Source organism: Erpetoichthys calabaricus, chromosome 4 (assembly GCF_900747795.2).
Source record: "Erpetoichthys calabaricus chromosome 4, fErpCal1.3, whole genome shotgun sequence".
Lineage (NCBI taxonomy): Eukaryota > Metazoa > Chordata > Cladistia > Polypteriformes > Polypteridae > Erpetoichthys > Erpetoichthys calabaricus.
In genome coordinates this window covers 216516020-216534670 of record NC_041397.2, presented here as the reverse complement: position 1 = coordinate 216534670, position 18651 = coordinate 216516020, and the positions used below count along the sequence as shown (strand labels likewise).

At 39.3% G+C, this 18651-nt stretch overlaps 1 protein-coding gene across 1 annotated transcript in view; it reads left to right on the top strand.

Annotated features, from left to right (window-relative positions):
* The first annotated feature begins 864 nt into the window (after positions 1-864).
* The window catches only part of zmp:0000001236 (mastermind-like protein 2), a 347942-nt gene continuing 330155 nt past the window's right edge, over positions 865-18651 (top strand). Inside the window, exon 1 of the mRNA XM_028800295.2 lies at positions 865-2217. Coding sequence (XP_028656128.1) covers positions 1789-2217 — 429 coding nt within the window. The 5' untranslated portion in view covers positions 865-1788. The remainder of the gene's footprint in view (positions 2218-18651) is intronic.

The following is an 18651-nucleotide window of genomic DNA, read 5'->3' as shown; positions in this document are numbered from 1 at the left end:
ACAATGAGTACTTTCAGTCAACAAATTTTTCAGCAGAAAGGCACTATATAAATAAAATGTATTATTATTATTATTATGAAGAAAAGCTACTGGGCTCCTTTATACCAACAGCAATACTACTGTGTAGTGCCTCACTGTGACTGCCAATCTGACATTTATTTCCTCTTTAGTCATTCTGCTGTGTGTACAAACCATAGTGAGTATATGCATTTATGCATTTTTAATCTGTTTACTTATTTAATGAGCACTGTAAAATCAAAATATCCCCCAAGGGACAAATAACGTTATATCTACCTAGTCATAAGTGAAAAATACAAGAAAAATACTAAGAAAGCTTTTTTTTCTTTTTTGGGCACAAAATGTCACGCAGGTATTTCACTGAATGCACAACTGTATGTACTCATGACAGTACTACTACCACCGAGGTGGAACTGAACAATGTCTTTCATTTTAAACAAGAGACTCTGCTGTTACAGATACTAGCCACGCGGAGGCTCTGTTTGCATAGTCTTCGAAAAATAGACTAAACACCAATAGATGGTGCTAAAAAGCATTTTTCCGAAAATTTCGAAGCCATTTAAACTCTTGACAGATGACAGGATATTTTAAAACGTCCAACGATTAAAAAGAAATACACACATGTATATAGGTAATGCTTTCAATTGGCGTAAATAAATGTCATGTCAGATGTAAAAAATTTAACTGGATTAGCAAAGATGGCTGGCGTTGAAACCCCAGTGTGTGATTTATAAGAATCAACACTTCCTTCTGAGATTAGCGTTTCGTTAGGTTGAACGAGACGTTCGCTCGGGATGTATGGGCATTGCACAGTACTGCCTGTGATAAAGGGTTAACGCGCGCGCGGGAGCGCGCACACACGGACACACAATGCGAGTCTGTAATCTCCGTGCAGTGAGGTAGTAGTTTTCGCACAAACATCTGACAAGAGACAGCGGTAGAAGAGGGTACTTGTTTTGTTTTTATTTTTCCCAATTCTTATTTTCTTTCTCGGTCCTTTTATTTTTTGCGTCTCTTTGCGTGGCATCTCCGGTGGTCCATCCCCACGCGTATTCGGGAGGATTATTAAAGCGCCCCCACCCTACTCCACACTCCCCCCCTTCCCTCTCCCGCTAGCGGAGAAGCAGTGGGAAACACTTCAGCGATCTTGCGAAGTTTTGTTTGGATGAATCAGATGCACAGGGGAAATACGAAGTTTGGTTTCAGCAATACGGACGACAAATTACACGCCTTCGAAAACGGGATTATAGCCCTGCGTGGAAAAGCTTGTGGATTGAATGTGAGATTTAATTGTTTGGAATTGTGGTTTTGATTCACTTGGCTTGATCTTGAGCGGAGTCTCTTTGCCTGGCTAATTAAAACTTGTGTCACCTGGAGAGAAGGTGTCCAGACCGAGGAGAATTCGCCGTGGACATCGCTCAGAAAGTAAGGCTCGTGCGCTCACGCCGATCCACTGTTTACACTGGGTGCTTATCTTAACTTTTGTTATGGGCTCTTTGTTGCAGACAAGATTTAGAAAGCCTTATCAGTGACAAGGTGAAGAGGCATCGCCGCGCTAGCGATTGAGAGCACCGATTGTCTTTATTTGCCCAACAGCATCCAGTTCTTCAAGTGCAATTCAGTATGCACTTTGTGAAATACTATTTTAACTTTGCTGGAGACAGTAACACACCTTAGAAGTAGCGTGCTTTTTAAAATTTCAAATTCTACATTGCAAAGTACAATTAAACAAGTGAAAACATTGCCCACGCTAGCAGACTGACTGGCAGGATGGGGGAAGCGGCTCCCCCTCAGCCCCCAACAGGCAGCTTCGTGCCTCTCCTGGGTGGGGTGCCCGGGCCGGGAAACGGTTCCCGCGGGTCAGCGGTACCGCAGCTGCACAGTGCCATCGTGGAGAGGCTCCGTGCTCGTATTGAGCTGTGCCGGCGACACCACACAAGCTGCGAGAACCGCTACCAGCGCGGCCAGGCAGAGAGCAGCGACCGGGAGCGGGAGAGCACACTGCAGCTGCTCAACATTGTTCACCAGGGGCCGGGCAGTCGAAAGAGCAAGCACGGCAAAGCAGCGTCCCAACCCCAGCAGGCATTAGCACCGCCGCCGCAGTCGCATGAGTATAACGGAAGGGTCAACGGGGAGCAGAAGCCTCAGCGCCCGGCGGGGGCACCAGAGGAGGAGCACCGGAATCCTACGCGCATCGCAGTAAGTGACGTCGCTTCTGCTACTCGTGGGAACCGAGCCCAAAAAGTGGCGGGGGAGAGGGAGGGAGGGGCGCCACTGGCCACGCCCGAACTCAAAGGGTGTCATTTAATGGTGTTTTAAATGAGTCCAATTAATGAACTGTCACTCAGGGCCGCGCACGCTGCTGGGCGGGGCGAGTCCGGACTTGACATGAGCGGGAACAGAAAAACAGTGCGCGTGGTGTGTAGTCACCGCAGGAGTCGTCTTCCCATTTTCTGTTTAAGTTTCACACAAGCCGTTCCCACGCGCGTTAGCCCTTTCTCCTTGGGCAGGCCGCCAGCTATTAGTGTGAGTAGTGCCAGCGACTTTAGTAAAACCTCAGTTCCTGGATTCGTCCAAGTTGCAGTGCTTGCAGAAGTGCTTTCGTGCATGGTTGAAACGAAAGAAAAAACGAAATCTCTGTATGTACAATATGGTATCCGTCGCTCTCAGTTTGACCCCGTTATTGCGGCCAACCGAGCACTTTGACCCGATTGGTAGAAGTATTAATCGCAAAGACTGTTGTATCAGACAGTGCTGGGTATTTCGGTACACTTTACTGAATTGATTCTTTGTGAATCGTTTCTTTTGATTCATTTTCTGGATTAGACTTCGGCGCAGGGCGGCATGGTGACACAGTGGTAGCGCTGTTTCCTCGCAGTAAGGAGATCTGGATTCGCTTCCCTGGTCCTCCCTTAGTGGAGTTTGCATGATCTCCCCGTGTCTGCGTGGGTTTCCTCCCACAACCCAAAGACATGCAGGTTAGGTGCATTGGCGATCCTAAATTGTCCTTGGTGTGTGTGTGTCCTGCGGTGGGCTGGCGCCCTGCCCGGGGTTTGTTCCTGCCTTGCGCCCTGTGCTGGCTGGGATTGGCCCCAGCAGATCCCCGTGACCCTGCGTTAGGCAATAGTGGGTTGGTCAATGACTGATTGACTCCGGCGCATTGATAAAGTCCGGAGCAAATCGCATTACACATATTTAAGTATTAAAACGTTATTTTGTGTACATGCATATATGTATGTTTATATGTATATAATAACTTGATGGTAATTCATATGGAATTCTCCTGTTTCAGTACACAAAGCATGACAACACATTTAAGATGCATAATTAAAATACGACATGGCATTATGGTACAGAATCGCAAGAGAATCGTGTGACATGTTAATGAATCAAATGAACGGGAATCGTCCAACTGATTGTCAGGTAATGATTAAATTTGAACTCGAAAGAATCTGATAATGGTACATGTGCAGTACAGTCAAGTCAATGAACCATAAGAAGGGTGCAGTAAAGTTGAAAGCAAATACTTGTTAGAAATTAGAATCATGTTTTTATAAGGTTCAGTTTTGTGTGACTGATTTGTGGAATATAACAAAGGGACATAAACATTAGTTTTAATATTGTTTATTCAGTTTAATATAATTCCAAAATCAATACTCATAATGCTCCAATAATACTGTGCATTTCATACAGACTGCGCCTTTGCTTTGCTCAGAGCACATTGTACTAACGAATTGTAAAAAAAATCATAATAAATTCTAATAAAATGTGTTGTTACTGTATTGTATGTGTATGATGAATGACAGATTTCATCCAACATACTGATAGAAGTATCGTAAGTGAAGCAAGTCGAGACCGTTGATTCAGGCGGTCTTTGCACTTTAAACATCTACCAGCATTCACAAAACAAAACACACTGATGACAACGTGCAGGAAATGCATTTGCTTTAGCATCCCTGTGGTGGTCTGCTGAATCGATTTATTCATTCTTAGGAAACAATTTGTAAGATTTCCCTGAAAAAAGTTGTTTAAAAAGAACAAATCGTTCACAAGTTGCCAGTCACCAGTATCAGACTAAAATGTGCAGTACTTGGGTGGATCTGAATAATTTATTATTCTCTCAATCGGACCAGCAGCAAAAGTTCAAAGCGTTGCTGCAAATTCACTTCAGTCCCTCCTACATCTTTGCAAACACAAAAGAATAACTGGAAATTTCTAAACCATGGCATAAACTAATGAATTTCCAGTAAGTGCATATGGTGGTCCATGTCTTTACATCCAGATCAGTCTTGATAGGCACTCAGTCACAGTGCCATCCTGAAGCAATTTAGAAAATGGATGGATGGAAGAACTAAATATTTTACATTCTTTATTTGGATGATTTCCAGGCATGGTTCCTGCCTTGCATTTTAATGCTTACGCCTTAAGGTCAGACTGAGCATGTTTAGAAAATATATGGAAAGATGGATGATGTAGTGCAGTGCTCCTCAAACTGTTTTCTTCCAAGGACCCCTAAGCCAAAACAATAAATTAAACTTAAAGGAATACACAAATATAATAAAACATTCTTTGGCAGTGGCAATCAGCCTTGGGTACTTCTTGGTGAAAAACAAATCTTGTTCGAATAGGGCTTTAGGCACATTGAAACAGCTTTGTACTGAGACTAAGCTGTGCTTTTAGTTAACTAAAAAAATAAAAGGTCCTTTCCATCTTGAAAAAGTGAAGGAACCACAGAGAAGAAAAGAGGTGAAACTATTAGGTAAGGGGCTAGAAACTTGAGGTACTCATACATCAAGACTATCACTTTCAGCTTCTATAATTTTCAAATCAAACAACTTATTCCATGGCCCCCCCTGGTAGGGTCCTGCAGGCCTCCCACGAGCTGCAGACCCACAGTTTGAAAAGCACTGATCTAGTACATGAGATTAAAAGATACAGCTGATACCACTATAGCACAGGGTTTGACTAGTAGGTGGCATTTGAAGAGAGAAAAGCAAACATGATCTTAAACAATGTTTCCAAAGAAGCTATTCTCTTGGGAGAGGTCTTTTGTAATTATACCTTAGCCAGGCATTTCAGACATTTTCTTGTTTGTTTCATGCTACACAGGAACCATCCACGGATGAGATGACCGTCAATCTTTTCACATACATCCCCATACTGCTGATTTGAAGTATCTCAGACAGACCCACATGGACTCTGGGAGAATGTTCAGACTTCAGTCAGAAAGTGACCAGGTTATGATTTGAAACCAGTTTCCTGTAGCTGTAGGCCAGCATCACTAAAAACAGTACTACCATAATGCCCCTTTTTGGAATGAGCAAGGTCAACATGTAACTGATTTAGGTCAACTGGCTTCTCACCCACTTGGTACATTTAAAGCCATGAAAAAACATACACTGACAAGAAAAATTATGTGACCCCTTTGGAGTTACCTGGTTGTCTGCATTAACTGGCCATAAAATGTGCTCTGCTGTTCATCTATATCACAAGTATAGAAAAAGACAATATTCTTAAGCTAACAACACAAACAGTTATAATCTTTCATGTCTTTGTTGAACACACCATCAAACATTCACAGTGTGCTGTGGAAGAAGTAGGTGAAGCTTTGTATTTAATAAATGGTTGAACCTCTTTTAGCAGCAGTAACCACTAAAAAGCACTTATGGTAGCTGTGGATAATTTGTGCACAAAATTCAGGAAGAATTCTTGACTATTCTTTATTACAAAAATACTTATTCTCAGCCATATTCTTAGGATTTTTGGTGTGAATGGCTCTCTTGAGGTCATTCCACAATATCTCTATTGGGTTAAGGTTTGGGCTCAGACAGGGCTACTCCAAAATGCAAATTTTCCTTTTTTGAAGCCATTCTTTAACTGAAATTGTACTGAGTGTCAGCTGGCACACAGCCACCCTGACATTATCTTGTAGGATGCCTTAATAAAATTGGGAATTCATTTTCCCCTTGATGATAGCAAGCTGTCCAGGCCCAGAGGCAGCAAAGTAGTACCAAATCTCCATCATACTTCACCATTGGGATATTTTCATGTTTCATGTAGTGCCCTTTTTATGCCATATATACTGCTACATATTCTTCATGAATAATTCAAACTTAGTTTCTTTAGTCCACAAGACATTTTTGCAATGGCATTGTGGAGTTAGATGCAGCGATTTTTTTTTTTTTTTTGGAGAGCAGTGATGTCCTCCTTGGGATCCTGCCATGGACACCATGCATGTTCAATGTTTTGTGCATGATAGGCTCATGAATAATTGCTTCAAGCCTTTTCAAATGATTGCTTCAAGACTTTAGCCATTCATGGTTCTTTTTTTACCTCACTGAGCATTCTGCAATGTGCCATTTGAGTCATCTGGGCTGGTCATCCACTTATAGGGAGAGCAGCCACAGTACTAAATTGTCTCCACTCATACACAGTATGTAACTGTGGACTGATTAATATTTAAACTCTTTGGAATTACTTTGATTTGCGTAAAGCTGGAAAGGGTAACAATAATTCTTGATCATAAATATTGAGATCTCTTTTTTTCAAGGCGTGTTTTACATCAGCAAATGCTTCTTGTGAGTCGCAAAACTCAAAATGGTTGTGTCTTTTTATTATAGGTCAAAGTGTCTCTAAACCACACCTCCAGTCTCATTTAACTGATTGAACTCCAGGTTTGCTAACTCCTGGCTGCAATGAGCATTTGTGGAAGTTATTGGCCTAGGATATCACATGTTTTTTTCTGACCTATACTGTGAATGTTTGAATGATGTGTTAATTATGTACAAGAACAATACAATAATTTGTGTGTTATTAGTTAACAAATACAATAATGCACAACCCAGCATCCCCCATCATTGTCACACCTGACCATGATTAAGTACCTCATTAAGATGTTGACATCTTTTAATGTACAGTATATAGTAATGTTTTGACAGTTCTTATATGTATTCCGTTGGAGCTTTAGGGAGGTTATGTGGCATGCAGGGTTACAATGTAAGTCTGAAGTTGAGAAAAACCTTCAGTCTTCTGATTCCCAATATTATTCCTTATCCTCTAGTGAGCCAACCAAATGACTTGCTCACGTGTGGTGAAGAGCAGGTAGTGTAGTGAATGAATTTTAATTCTACAGCTGCTTGCATTTAGCTTGCTTCAGTTTGCAGCAGTATAGGTCTGAGCTGTGTGTGCCTAACCCATTTGCCCCTCAAGCCTCATACTATTGTACAGGTTAGCAAAGTACTTTTAAAAAAAAAAAAAAAAGCAAAGTGAAACTGAGATAGGAGTAAATGGGCCAATATTGAAACAAGCAGCCTCTTGCCCACAGGACTGGTTGCCTTGTAAGTTCTAGATATAAACCCTTTAGGCTGCTAATAGCAAGGTTCATAACCTAATAGGATTTAAAGAGAGTATCTGATTGGGAGAGGCTATGCATTTTGCACAGCAAAGCCAGGTTTGAGTTTTCAATGTTTGCAATGCTTAGTAACGGAACAGGGAAATGCTCTTCATTGGCAAAATTTCACAGTGAATTACTGTATAAAAAAACCCTGGACTGCACAACTGAGTAAGTTCTCCTTGAACTGCTAAAGTTACTTTCTCCCTCCTTGGCAACAACCTGAAAGTGTGAGAAGGCTGCCTTTACCCGGTAGCCAAGGATTACATTTTAAATTCCTCATTGCACAATCATGAGCTTTAGCAAATGGAAGAAATCTGTTGCTTATTACAAGCTGATAAAAAGAGTGAATGTTTTGAGATAGAAAACGAAGCAGACAGCAAATGTGTGTCATAAACTGTTGAGTAGGCGGTTTATGGGAGAAACAAGTCATTGCTTGGAGCTTAGTGGCTTGTTGAGGTATCTGTCACTTGTGTGTCCTGGTCCAACATGATTGTAGTTTAATTGTGCTTATAGTTTGAGTCAGTTTTCATTGTCTTGGTTCTTCTTCATAAGTTGTTAAGCAGTGGCTGAACACTGCCCTTGTCTATCTTCATTTGTATAACTATTTTTCCTTCATTATCACCCAGAAATAATAATTCCTCATGCCTCATAGTGACTACTGTTTCTTTTATTACAGTCAGTGTCTTTGTATGCACAATCTTATTACCTTTTCTTGACATGGTGACTATTCATGCTAAACATTTCCTACCACCCGTAATGTGTTTTTTTTTTGTCAGTTTGACACTGTACTGTTATCTTGTCCACTTTCTCTAAGCATCTTATGAGGGTTCAGAGTATTTATGACTTTTACCTAAAATAAAGACATAACATTTTCATTTTATGATGCAAAGAGTCGTGCTTGTACTTAAATTGAATGCATGTAGCACTTTGTGCATTTACATTAGTGTACTTTCTAGAGTTCTATTACTGAGCTTTAAGGAGACGTCATCAGTTGTAAGCCAAGAAATTCTCTGACTGCTGCAATTATAAAATTACATAAACCACATAAAAACCTGCAGTTTGCTTCAGCTTCCTGAAGAAACAGTCACACTCCTTTGTGAATCGTCGTATTTTTGGTGTGATTAATTAAGCTACCAATTAAAAAGCCAAAGTATCTGTAAAGTCATTCTGGATACAAAAGAAATAAAAAGACTTATTTCCATGTGAAACTGGACAATCCTAAAATATTAAATTGCAATGAATTTGGACAGTTCATTTTAGCTCTGAACTCCACTTTCATATCTCCATGTTAAATTTTAAGTTAACTTATTTTAAGGGGATATTTGTATAGTTTATTAACAATCACTAGTTATTGGTTCAGTTTCAAAGTCTGTATTTTTTGTTTTCCTTTCAGTGCTACATGAATATCAACCTATATTTTCCTGCTATCTTCATTTTGTTTAATATTGTGAGAGAGCCAGGGATTTACCAGATAGTATTAGGTACACAGTTAACTTAGATGCCAGGTCTGTTGTATGGCTCTTAGAAAACACAACCACACTGACATTAGGGCTTAGTCTTTTGTTGTTTTCTTGGGAGAGTGAACTGAAGTATACTTATGTGAACACTCACAATGCACATGGAAGGCATCCTAGCTCAGATGTAAACCTGATCCTCCAACTTTGCAAGAAAGTGAAGTGATGACTTCTGCTGTATAAATATACATCCATTCATTTCCTAATTCCTATCCAATTCGAGGCTATGGGAGGAAGCCTTGGGCACAAGGCAAAAACCCAACCTTGAATGAGTTGTCAGTCCATCAGAGGACATACTCAGATGCCTCTCCATACTTGTTCACATGGGATCCATTTAAATATCAAATTCAAATCATTTGGCATACTTGATGTTCTTCTGTAACATGTAATAATGTAATTTACATCTTGCCTGAAGAAGGGGCCTGAGTTGCCTCAAAAGCTTGCATATTGTGAATTTCCCATTGGGATTAATAAAGTATCTATCTATCTATCTATCTATCTATCTATCTATCTATCTATCTATCTATCTATCTATCTATCTATCTATCTATCTATCTATCTATCTATCTATTGTAATAGTTTTAGTTAGCCAATAAAAGGTGTCATTTTGCTTGACTTCTCACTATTTTCATAACATACATTTTGATTCTAATGTCCAGAACATCTGCCTGAATTCAATATGTTAAGGTTTGAATGACACTATATACAGTGTGTGTGTGTGTGCTTGTATGTGTATGTATGTATGTGTATATATATATATATATATATATATATTTTTGTTCTTTATTTCGCCTTATACAATTTCTTGTATTAGGAATTTGGTAGTTTTCGCATACCCCTTGGGGTCAGAGCGCAGGGTCAGCCATTGTACAGCGCCCCTGGAGCAATTACAGGTTAAGGGCCTTGCTCAAGGGCCCAGCAGAGCAGTGGCCTTTTGGCAACCGGCAACCTTCGGGATACCAGCGCAGATCCTTAGCCTCAGAGCCACCATATATAATATATAGATAGATAGATAGATACGGGGGTGGCACAGTGGGTAGAGCTGCTGCCTCGCAGTTAGGAGACCCAGGTTCACTTCCCGGGTCCTTCCTGCGTGGAGTTTGCATGTTCTCCCTGTGTCTGCGTGGGTTTCCTCTGGGTACTCCAGTTTCCTCCCACAGTCCAAAGACATGCAGGTTAGGTGCATTGGCGATCCTAAATTGTCCCTAGTGTGTGCTTGATGTGCGTGGCCTGCGGTGGTCTGGTGCCCTGCCCAGGGTTTGTTTCTTGCCTTGTGCCCTGTGTTGGCTGGGTTTGGCTCCAGCAGACACCCGTAACCCTGTAGTTAGGATATAGTGGGTTGGATGATGGGTGGATGGATAGATACAGTATATAATATTGATGTAAAAAATATAAACCTGCCATAAAGTTGTGATATTGGGATTTCTTTAAGTCACTTTTGACTTCTACATTTACAAAAGGTTCTCAAAATGGTTGCCACGAGCATCCAGACACTTCTGATTGTGGTGAACTACTGCACGAACAACACTGGGCAAAGTGTCCATTGAGATTGATGTGCATGCCATTTCAATTTCTTCTTGAAGTGAGACCAGTGTAGCTGGTTCCCTTCATGCGAGTAATGACATCTTCTGAGATAACCTCATACTACGCATCATTACTGTAATTCGATTCAACTTTGGAAAAGTCAAGTGATAACAACTGTTAAAGTGTGTATACATTGTTTTGGCTCCTTATGTGCTTGTGAGTTCTTCATCCCCAGGAGAAAATTACAGTGAGTTTCACATAAAATCCCTTTTATTTTATTTACAAAAATCATAAATTATTGGCCATGGCATCATTTTGGATTTGAATGCACTTACTACTGTATTTATTGCATCTCTCACTCTATTTTCTGTTAATAAAATTATTTTGATTTATTGACTCTTGCCAGTGTTTATAGGTTTTAACTTACCATCTGTCACACTCTTCTCCCCAGTTATGAAACTAAGTGATGCAGCATTGTTTGGTTGACTCATTTTTCTCCACTAGTAATAAAAATTCTTTTGCAGCTAGCTTTGGTTGTGTAATTTTCATGTTTTTGATGTAAAAAATGTAATTTATCAGAATATTAATGTAATGAGGATAGCATGGTGGTGTAATTGGCGTACTACTGCTTTGTAGTTTGACTTCTTTCTGGCTTGCTTTCAGTAAAGGGGTTTTCATGTTTCACTGTTTTACTGTAACACTCCAATGATGTGTTGCCAGGCTGAATGGCAATTCTAATTGGGACCTGTGTGTGAGTGAGAACATGCCCAATCTGTGTGTCCAGTTCATCACTTGCAGCCTGACTAGGAAAGGTAGGCATGGGAAGTAGATAGATGAATACATAAATACAATTCTCACACCTAGTACCACCCTGGTAAATTTTTATACCTCGGATAAAAACACAGAAGGTACCAGTCCAAAAATGCCTACCTTTCTCTGAGACTAGAAGCATAATTTCATTAAAATCATTGCTGTTTAGAGAAATGTTTGGAGGTCACTAAATTGTATTACATCCTTCAAAAAGAAGAAGGAATCATTCACTAATGGGATCAATTTTGATATTTTAATGTTGGGAATAGCAATAGATTCTATGTAGCATTTTACCAGACCATATAGGGTGTCATAAAGTGAATCATTGACTGGGTCCATTTTAACTATTATCACTGTGTTTTCATCTGCTCATTTTCCCTTGGTAAAAAAAAAAAAAAAGAAAACAAAGAAAAAAATAGATAGATAATCAATTACCTGTTTGTAGTTGTTAAGTTGAAACTATTTGCTGTAGAAAATGTGTTTTAATGTGTGCCATAGTCTATTTGATTTTTAATTTTAAAAACATTTACAAATAATATTGTAAATACAGTCACTTGTTGGACTGGATGTCATGTTCATTTTGCTGACATCAATTTATTTGTCTCAGATATCCAGCTTGCTTTTGTCTATGAACAAAACATATGTGGCATCGTCAGAGTGTTTCAGTCAGTACAGTATATTGTAAATATGACTTTTCTGGAACTTACACTTACTGAGGGTACATTTATCACTGTATATAAGAAAGGACATCTTGATTTAGTGACATGATTTTCTGTTATTTTTATTAGTTGCTTTGTGTGTCTCAGACACTATACTACACTTTATGCAAAGGTTTTATATTTGCAAATCATACCTCCTTCTCTAAAAGCACTGTGGAAACAGTACTTACTTAATGCTGCCACCTCACAGCTTCAGGAGACACATTTCTCTGGAAAATTTGCATGTTCTTTCTGTGTTTTTGTACTATTTTATCTCTAGTTATTCCAGTTTTGCTGCCAAATCCCAAAGATGTGGCTGTTGAACAAGGTGCAGTTTCCCCTATGGTGTCCAATGCCCTATTCAATCTTGAATTATATTACAAGAATTTTAAAAATGGATGGAGTCTTTTCATCTGTTTTAAAGTAGCTTTGTTTAATGTTTATTCTCTAATAACAATATCTTACTTATCCATAAATTCATTCTGATAAAGAAGCTAGACATACTCTGTTTGACTGAAACATGGCAATAGATCATGGTATTGCTCAGCACATCACCCTCCCCACCCACAGTAAATAGCACACACTTGATCAGTAGTATTAGTATTCTTGATTTCCTGCCTTTTATCACAGAGCTATTAGCTTTAAAAATTTAGTTCAATGAAATAAGGTAAAACATAATTATGTTAATTTCCTTCATAATCTAAACTGTAATTACACTTCTACAAGCTCTTCTTGCTGTGCTTCTAGCACTATGGTCAATGAGTGACTACTGTAAAGTGTGGATTATCTTCAGATAGTTGCCACGACTTTGGAATGTATTTATAACTTACTTTGAAAATGGAAATGCCATCCAAGAGTTTCTGTTTTAAGCAAAAGAGTTTTTTTTTTCCTTTTCTATGAACTGTTAACCTTTGCAAGAAAATTCTCACGCTGAGACAGGGAAAGTATGCTTGTCTCAACTCTTGAAATTCCAGCTGAGATTTCAATACCACTGTGCAGGCATGCAGGTCTTCTGTGACAGTCTCTCGGTAAAAGCTTCAGTAACTTTGTAAGATGTCCATGGCCATTCTTCACCGCACCCTTTGTAGCACTTTGGTACTGATTAGAGAATTGCTAAAATATTAATATTTCTTTTTAATTTTACCTTTTGACTGTTTTCTGATGGAAATATACTATATGTTAAAGAACTATATGTAGTATACTACATGTAAAAAAAACACACAAATGAAAATAGGCTTTTTTATAAGTTGAACAAAATCTTAAAAAAGCAGTAAATATGAAGACAAATGCGATAGTTTCAAAGTACTCCAAACTACACAAGATGGTCTAATATATCGTTCAATAGCAAGCAACTTGCTGCTCATACACAAAGAAATTTGGTTACAGATTTAGTGCAGATCTACACAAAAATCACTGTGACTCTAATGCAATAGCTACTTATTGGCTTTGCTATCTTGGTCTCCTTACATCTTCAGGATGTTAGAATCACATTTGGTCACTGACATTTAGAGGTCAAGCTGCTTTTCTCTCCATCTGGCCTTATTATTCTTTTTAAGGTGTTCCCTTTACTCCATTTCTCCACTTCTGCCATTGTGCTATCTTGTGCTGGGCTCTTTTACCTCCTGCAGAATTAATTGGGTCTAAATTATAAATCTATACCATCAGTGCCTTTCACTCTAGTTTCTACAGAATGCCTCTCAATTTTTATGTTCCACAATAATTGTATTTCCTGATCTTGCTTTTTATGCTTAGTCCACAGCACTGTGCTTGAGTGTGTTTGTTAGGTTATTTGGTGATTCCTCTTGTGTTGGTCTGGGTGATTAAGGAATGAGCTGTTGCCTTATCAAGAGCAGGTTTCTGCCATGCAAACAAAGCTATCAGGGATTCATGGGGAGCACTAGTTTAAGTGGAATGTGTTGGTTGGCTTACTTTTGGCCAGACTTAGCCACACGTCACTCTCGGGCATCATAGTACTGCACTGGGTGAATCAGGATCAGAATATCTTTATTGTCATTGTAACAAATACAACGAAATTAGGTGCAGTCCCTGGGGTGTCAAAATATAAATAAATATAATTACAAAAGGATAAAAAGAAATAAGGTAGAACACAAACATTCAACATAAGACCTTAATTGCACATGAACACTATTGCACAAGATGTCATCTATTGCACTGCTGCATTGGAGGTGATTAGGTGGCATTCAGTGCCCTAATAGCAACAGAATAGAAACTGTTATTCAGTCTATTAGTCTTTGTTTTGATGCTCCTATACCTTTTGCCTGATGGCAACAGTTGGAACATGTCATGAGCGGGGTGTGAGGAGTCTTTTAAGATATTTTCTGCTTTCCTGAGGCAGCGAGAGCTGTGCAGTTCATCCAGAGAGGGTAAAAAACAGCCGATGATCTACTGGGCAGTCTTTATGATCCACTGAATTGTTTTCCTCTGCGCTGTTGTGCAGCTGGAAAACCACACGCAGAGGCAGTAGCACGGGATACTCTCAATAGAGCAGCGATAGAAGGACACCAGCAGTTTTTGGGAGATGTTATTTTTCCTGAGGTCTCTCAGAAAGTAAAGTCTCTGCTGAGCCTTCTTCGCCAGCTCAGATGTGTTCACACCCCAGGAGAGGTCTTCCATGATGTGGACTCCCAGGAAACGGAAGTCTGACGCCCTCTTCACACAGTCTCCTCCGATGTAGAGTGGTTTGATGTCTGTTTTCTTTTTCCTGAAGTCCACAACGAGCTCCTTGGTCTTACTTGCGTTCAAGAGCAGGTTGTTTTCAGTGCACCATGCTGTCAGCTGCTCCACTTCGTCCCTGTAGGCGGACTAATCCTCTCCAGAGATGATCCCCACCACAGTGGTGTCATCTGCAGATTTGACGATGGTGTTGTTGTAGTGGGTGGGGGTGCAGTCATGTGTGTACAGCGTGAAAAGCAGGGGGCTCAGCACACAGACCTGAGGAGAACCGGTGCTGATGCTGATGGCCGAAGAGATGTGAGGGCCCACCCTAACCCTTTGTGTGCGGTCTGTCAGGAAGTCTTTAATCCATATACAGGTGGAATACGGGAGTCCAAGGGCTAGCAGCTTGCACACCAATCTGTGAGGGAGGATGGTGTTAAAAGCAAAGCTATAATCAATAATGAGGAGACGTGCGTAGCTCCACTGGTGCTCCAGATGGGACAGGGTAGCATGGGCAGCAACAGCAACAACTCTGTTTTCTTCTGGTCATGTTTAGAGAAGTGCAAGGAATATCTAAGGGCACATTATCCTTTCCGTGGGCATGTTGCTTAGCATTTACTAATGTGTGGGACATCTAGGAGAAAATTCTCAATGTGCCAAATGTAGCTCTTTTGCTAATCAAGTAAAATAGAAAGGTTTCATGTGAAAAAGAAGACAGTGAGCAAGGGTGACTTTCTATTGATAAATTAGATAGACAGTGAGGCCAGACATAAACTGCAAATGCTTACATTTTCTAAATGTACAGGATGTATAATTTTGTAGATTTTGGAACACAACTCCTGAAAACAGCCTTGTGTTGGTGTTCACTGTAAAATGTTTTACCCTGGGAAATGAATATTGATTGATGCGAGATTTACACAGCCCATCTCTCCTGGCAATATTGAGCTATAAACCAGCTACTTGAAGTCATTTGTAAGATCTCACAACTGAAAATCCAACTGCTTTCTGAACTCATTTAATCTAATTGTAAGTTTCCAGGAAACCTGGACTGATCCTGACAGTGCTGGGTGTAAGTTAGAAAGTAGCCTTTGACAGGGTGCCATTCCATTGAAGAGCACAATCCTAAACAACCAGACACAGTCACAGATTATCCAGACTTTCTTTTGGGACATGGGAGAAAGAAAAAAAAGAGCATTCAGCTGAAAATCCATGTAGGCACAGGTAGAACAAACAGTATCCAAAAAGAGAGAAACCAGGGGCCTCATTTATAAATCTTGCACAAAAAGAGTCTTGAAATTTGCATACACAACTTTCCAAATGCAAAAATCAGGATTTATAAAAGACAGCTTGACAGGTGAATATACATATATTTACAGAAATACTAATACATTCAAATGCAATATTTTGGAGAAACTGGGAAATGACAACACCCTAGATCAAGTAGGGAAATGCAGCCAGACCAGCTAAATGACGACTCGCACAAATTATAATTCATATCATGGAGTCATTATTGTAGTGTACGTTGATGTGACAAACATATTACACCTTAAAAGCGAAGAGTATAATGTACAGAATGCTTTTACTTCAATTTAAAGAGGACAAATGCAGCTTAATTGCATTGAAGTTTTATTAATCTTTAGTTATTCTTTTAGTTATACTGTATATCAGTATATATTGACTACTTATTGTCACTTCTCAGGGAACTGGCCAACAAGTTTTTCACATGGTGTGGTTGTGCATACATAAAACTAATATGTGTTTGTCAACATAAGAAGTCAATTTGCAGCAGAGTCTGGTTCTTCTGACATAGTTGGAGAACTTCACTGCACTCATATTGCAATAAGGACACCTATTGAGAATTAAGATGCTTTTGTTAACCATGAGCAGTGACATTCCATTAATGCACAAGTCATCTGAGATGATGCCAAGAAGAGACTGATAAATGTTGGGGTTCAGTGGCCTGTGTCAAATTATGATTAATTTATTTTGGGCAAAGTAGCTTTGGAAGACGTAATAGTACTGTGCATGGTAGCTGGCTTATTGGTGAGGAAACTGGATGAACCCTCAGTTTTACGTCTGGCCTGTAATATTCATTGTAGGAGCAATCATGTCATTACTGTATATGTGCCAGGTAATAGCAACTACCTGCTTAGAAGCTGGGGTCTTTCCCCTAATCCCTAGAAGACAAGGGGAGCTATGATGCCGCATGTGATCTTGCACTGTCAGTTTCGTAGCATAGCTAAATACTCTTGAATGCAGGAGGTAGGCTACTGTATTAGTCAATGAAGTTCTACAGCATCATTGTGATTGCATATGTATTAGGTTAGCATGGTCCATATATAGATGTTTCATAACAGCGTTTGAGGTGTGTTCACATATGCACATTTACAAGGTGATTGTGATTTATCAAGAGTAGATAGCATAGAAATGTGCACCAGGTTTTATAAATTAGATTTTTTTGGGGGGAATGCATTTTCCTGCTTTTTTGGCATGTGCATATTTTCATCCTCAAATCCATGCAAAGTTTTATAAATGAAGCCGAAGACCTGCAATTTGAAAATCCTTTTTGGAAAACGTTAGGCTGTAGCACTAACCTTTGCACCACCATGCCGGCTCAAAAGAAATTAACGTTACATTTGGAGTTTTTGGACAGAGTCTGCCCTGACAGCATTGGTTACAAAGCATGAACCTTTCTTGGACAGGGTATCAGACTATCACATTCCTGCTGGAAGTATCCAGATTATGGTTATTTGTGAATTTAATTATTGTTGCTTTTCTCTATTGAAAACAAACTGTTATCTGATAGACATTTTCTGAATGAATTTTATTTCTCAATGTGACATAATTAAGGAACACGCAGATCTTTCCACACTTACATGGCCTGTATATTGCTCGGGAAAGATTATCAACAAATTCTTCACTGTCTATTAAAAAAAGTGTATTTTTGGGTGGCCTGCACTCTAAAAGCATGAAGTAAAGTCTTACATGAGACTGTCAGACATGTGAGTAATTTGAAGACTGAACTGAATATATCAATTTACATTTCACCTTTATATCTCCAGAGGGATTCCAAAAACTTGTTTGCTAAGACGGCAGACTGTTTGTTAGTTCCCAGGCCTCACTTGCATGTGGGCTGCATGGAATAAAGGTAGTGTACAGGTTTTAATACCTCGAGGCAGTTCTGGCAGGACATTCTGTCTAAAAGTAACAAAAGCAGTTCATGTGTAGAAGTGGTGGGTGGCTCTTGCTTAGACTGTTGTCAAGGACAAACTTTAGAAGCACTGTCCTCAGTTTCCAGTCAGGCTGCAGCATGTGGCTGAATTAAGGAAAGTTTTGTCCTTGATTTTTTAATGGCTATGAGGTAGAAATACTCAGAAGATTTACTGTCAATCTGGATTTATTGTTGCTCTACTTAATTTCTATAGGGAACTTCATTTAGTGCCACTCTTATTTATACAGATATCATCATTGTGACACTTAGAAGAAAAGTAATGTGTAAAGTTTTTGTATACTGGCCAGATTCTGCTTTGTAGCTTTCTATGAATAACTTGTAAGCACCCTTTTCCTCTTAGTCATTTCTTTGAAGATGGCATCTTACAAACAACACTTTGAATACGACAAGGCTGTTCACCCCATCACTGTTTGCTTGTCTAAGTTTATTTCTTGATTTATTTGCACTAAGATGTTCAAAACTCACTGCTTGTTTTCCAGTTGTGCTTTTTTTAGATATGCCAAAAATAGACCTGGTGCTGCAACAAATGAACTATTTTACATTGTTAACATCATTTTATTTCCAATACTGATTCTCCCCAGGGTCTCAGGGATTCTGAAAGAATATGCAGAGGGTTCCCTCAAAGTTAAAAAACTATTAAGAAACAAAGTAACAATACATGTACCTGCATATTACAGTTTTAAAAATAATTTTTAAGAAACAGGGTTCACTATTGCTCATCTTCCTTTTTTCCTAAAATTTGAAAACATTTAAAATCACTCAATTGCTTAATTTTATTTTTTAGTT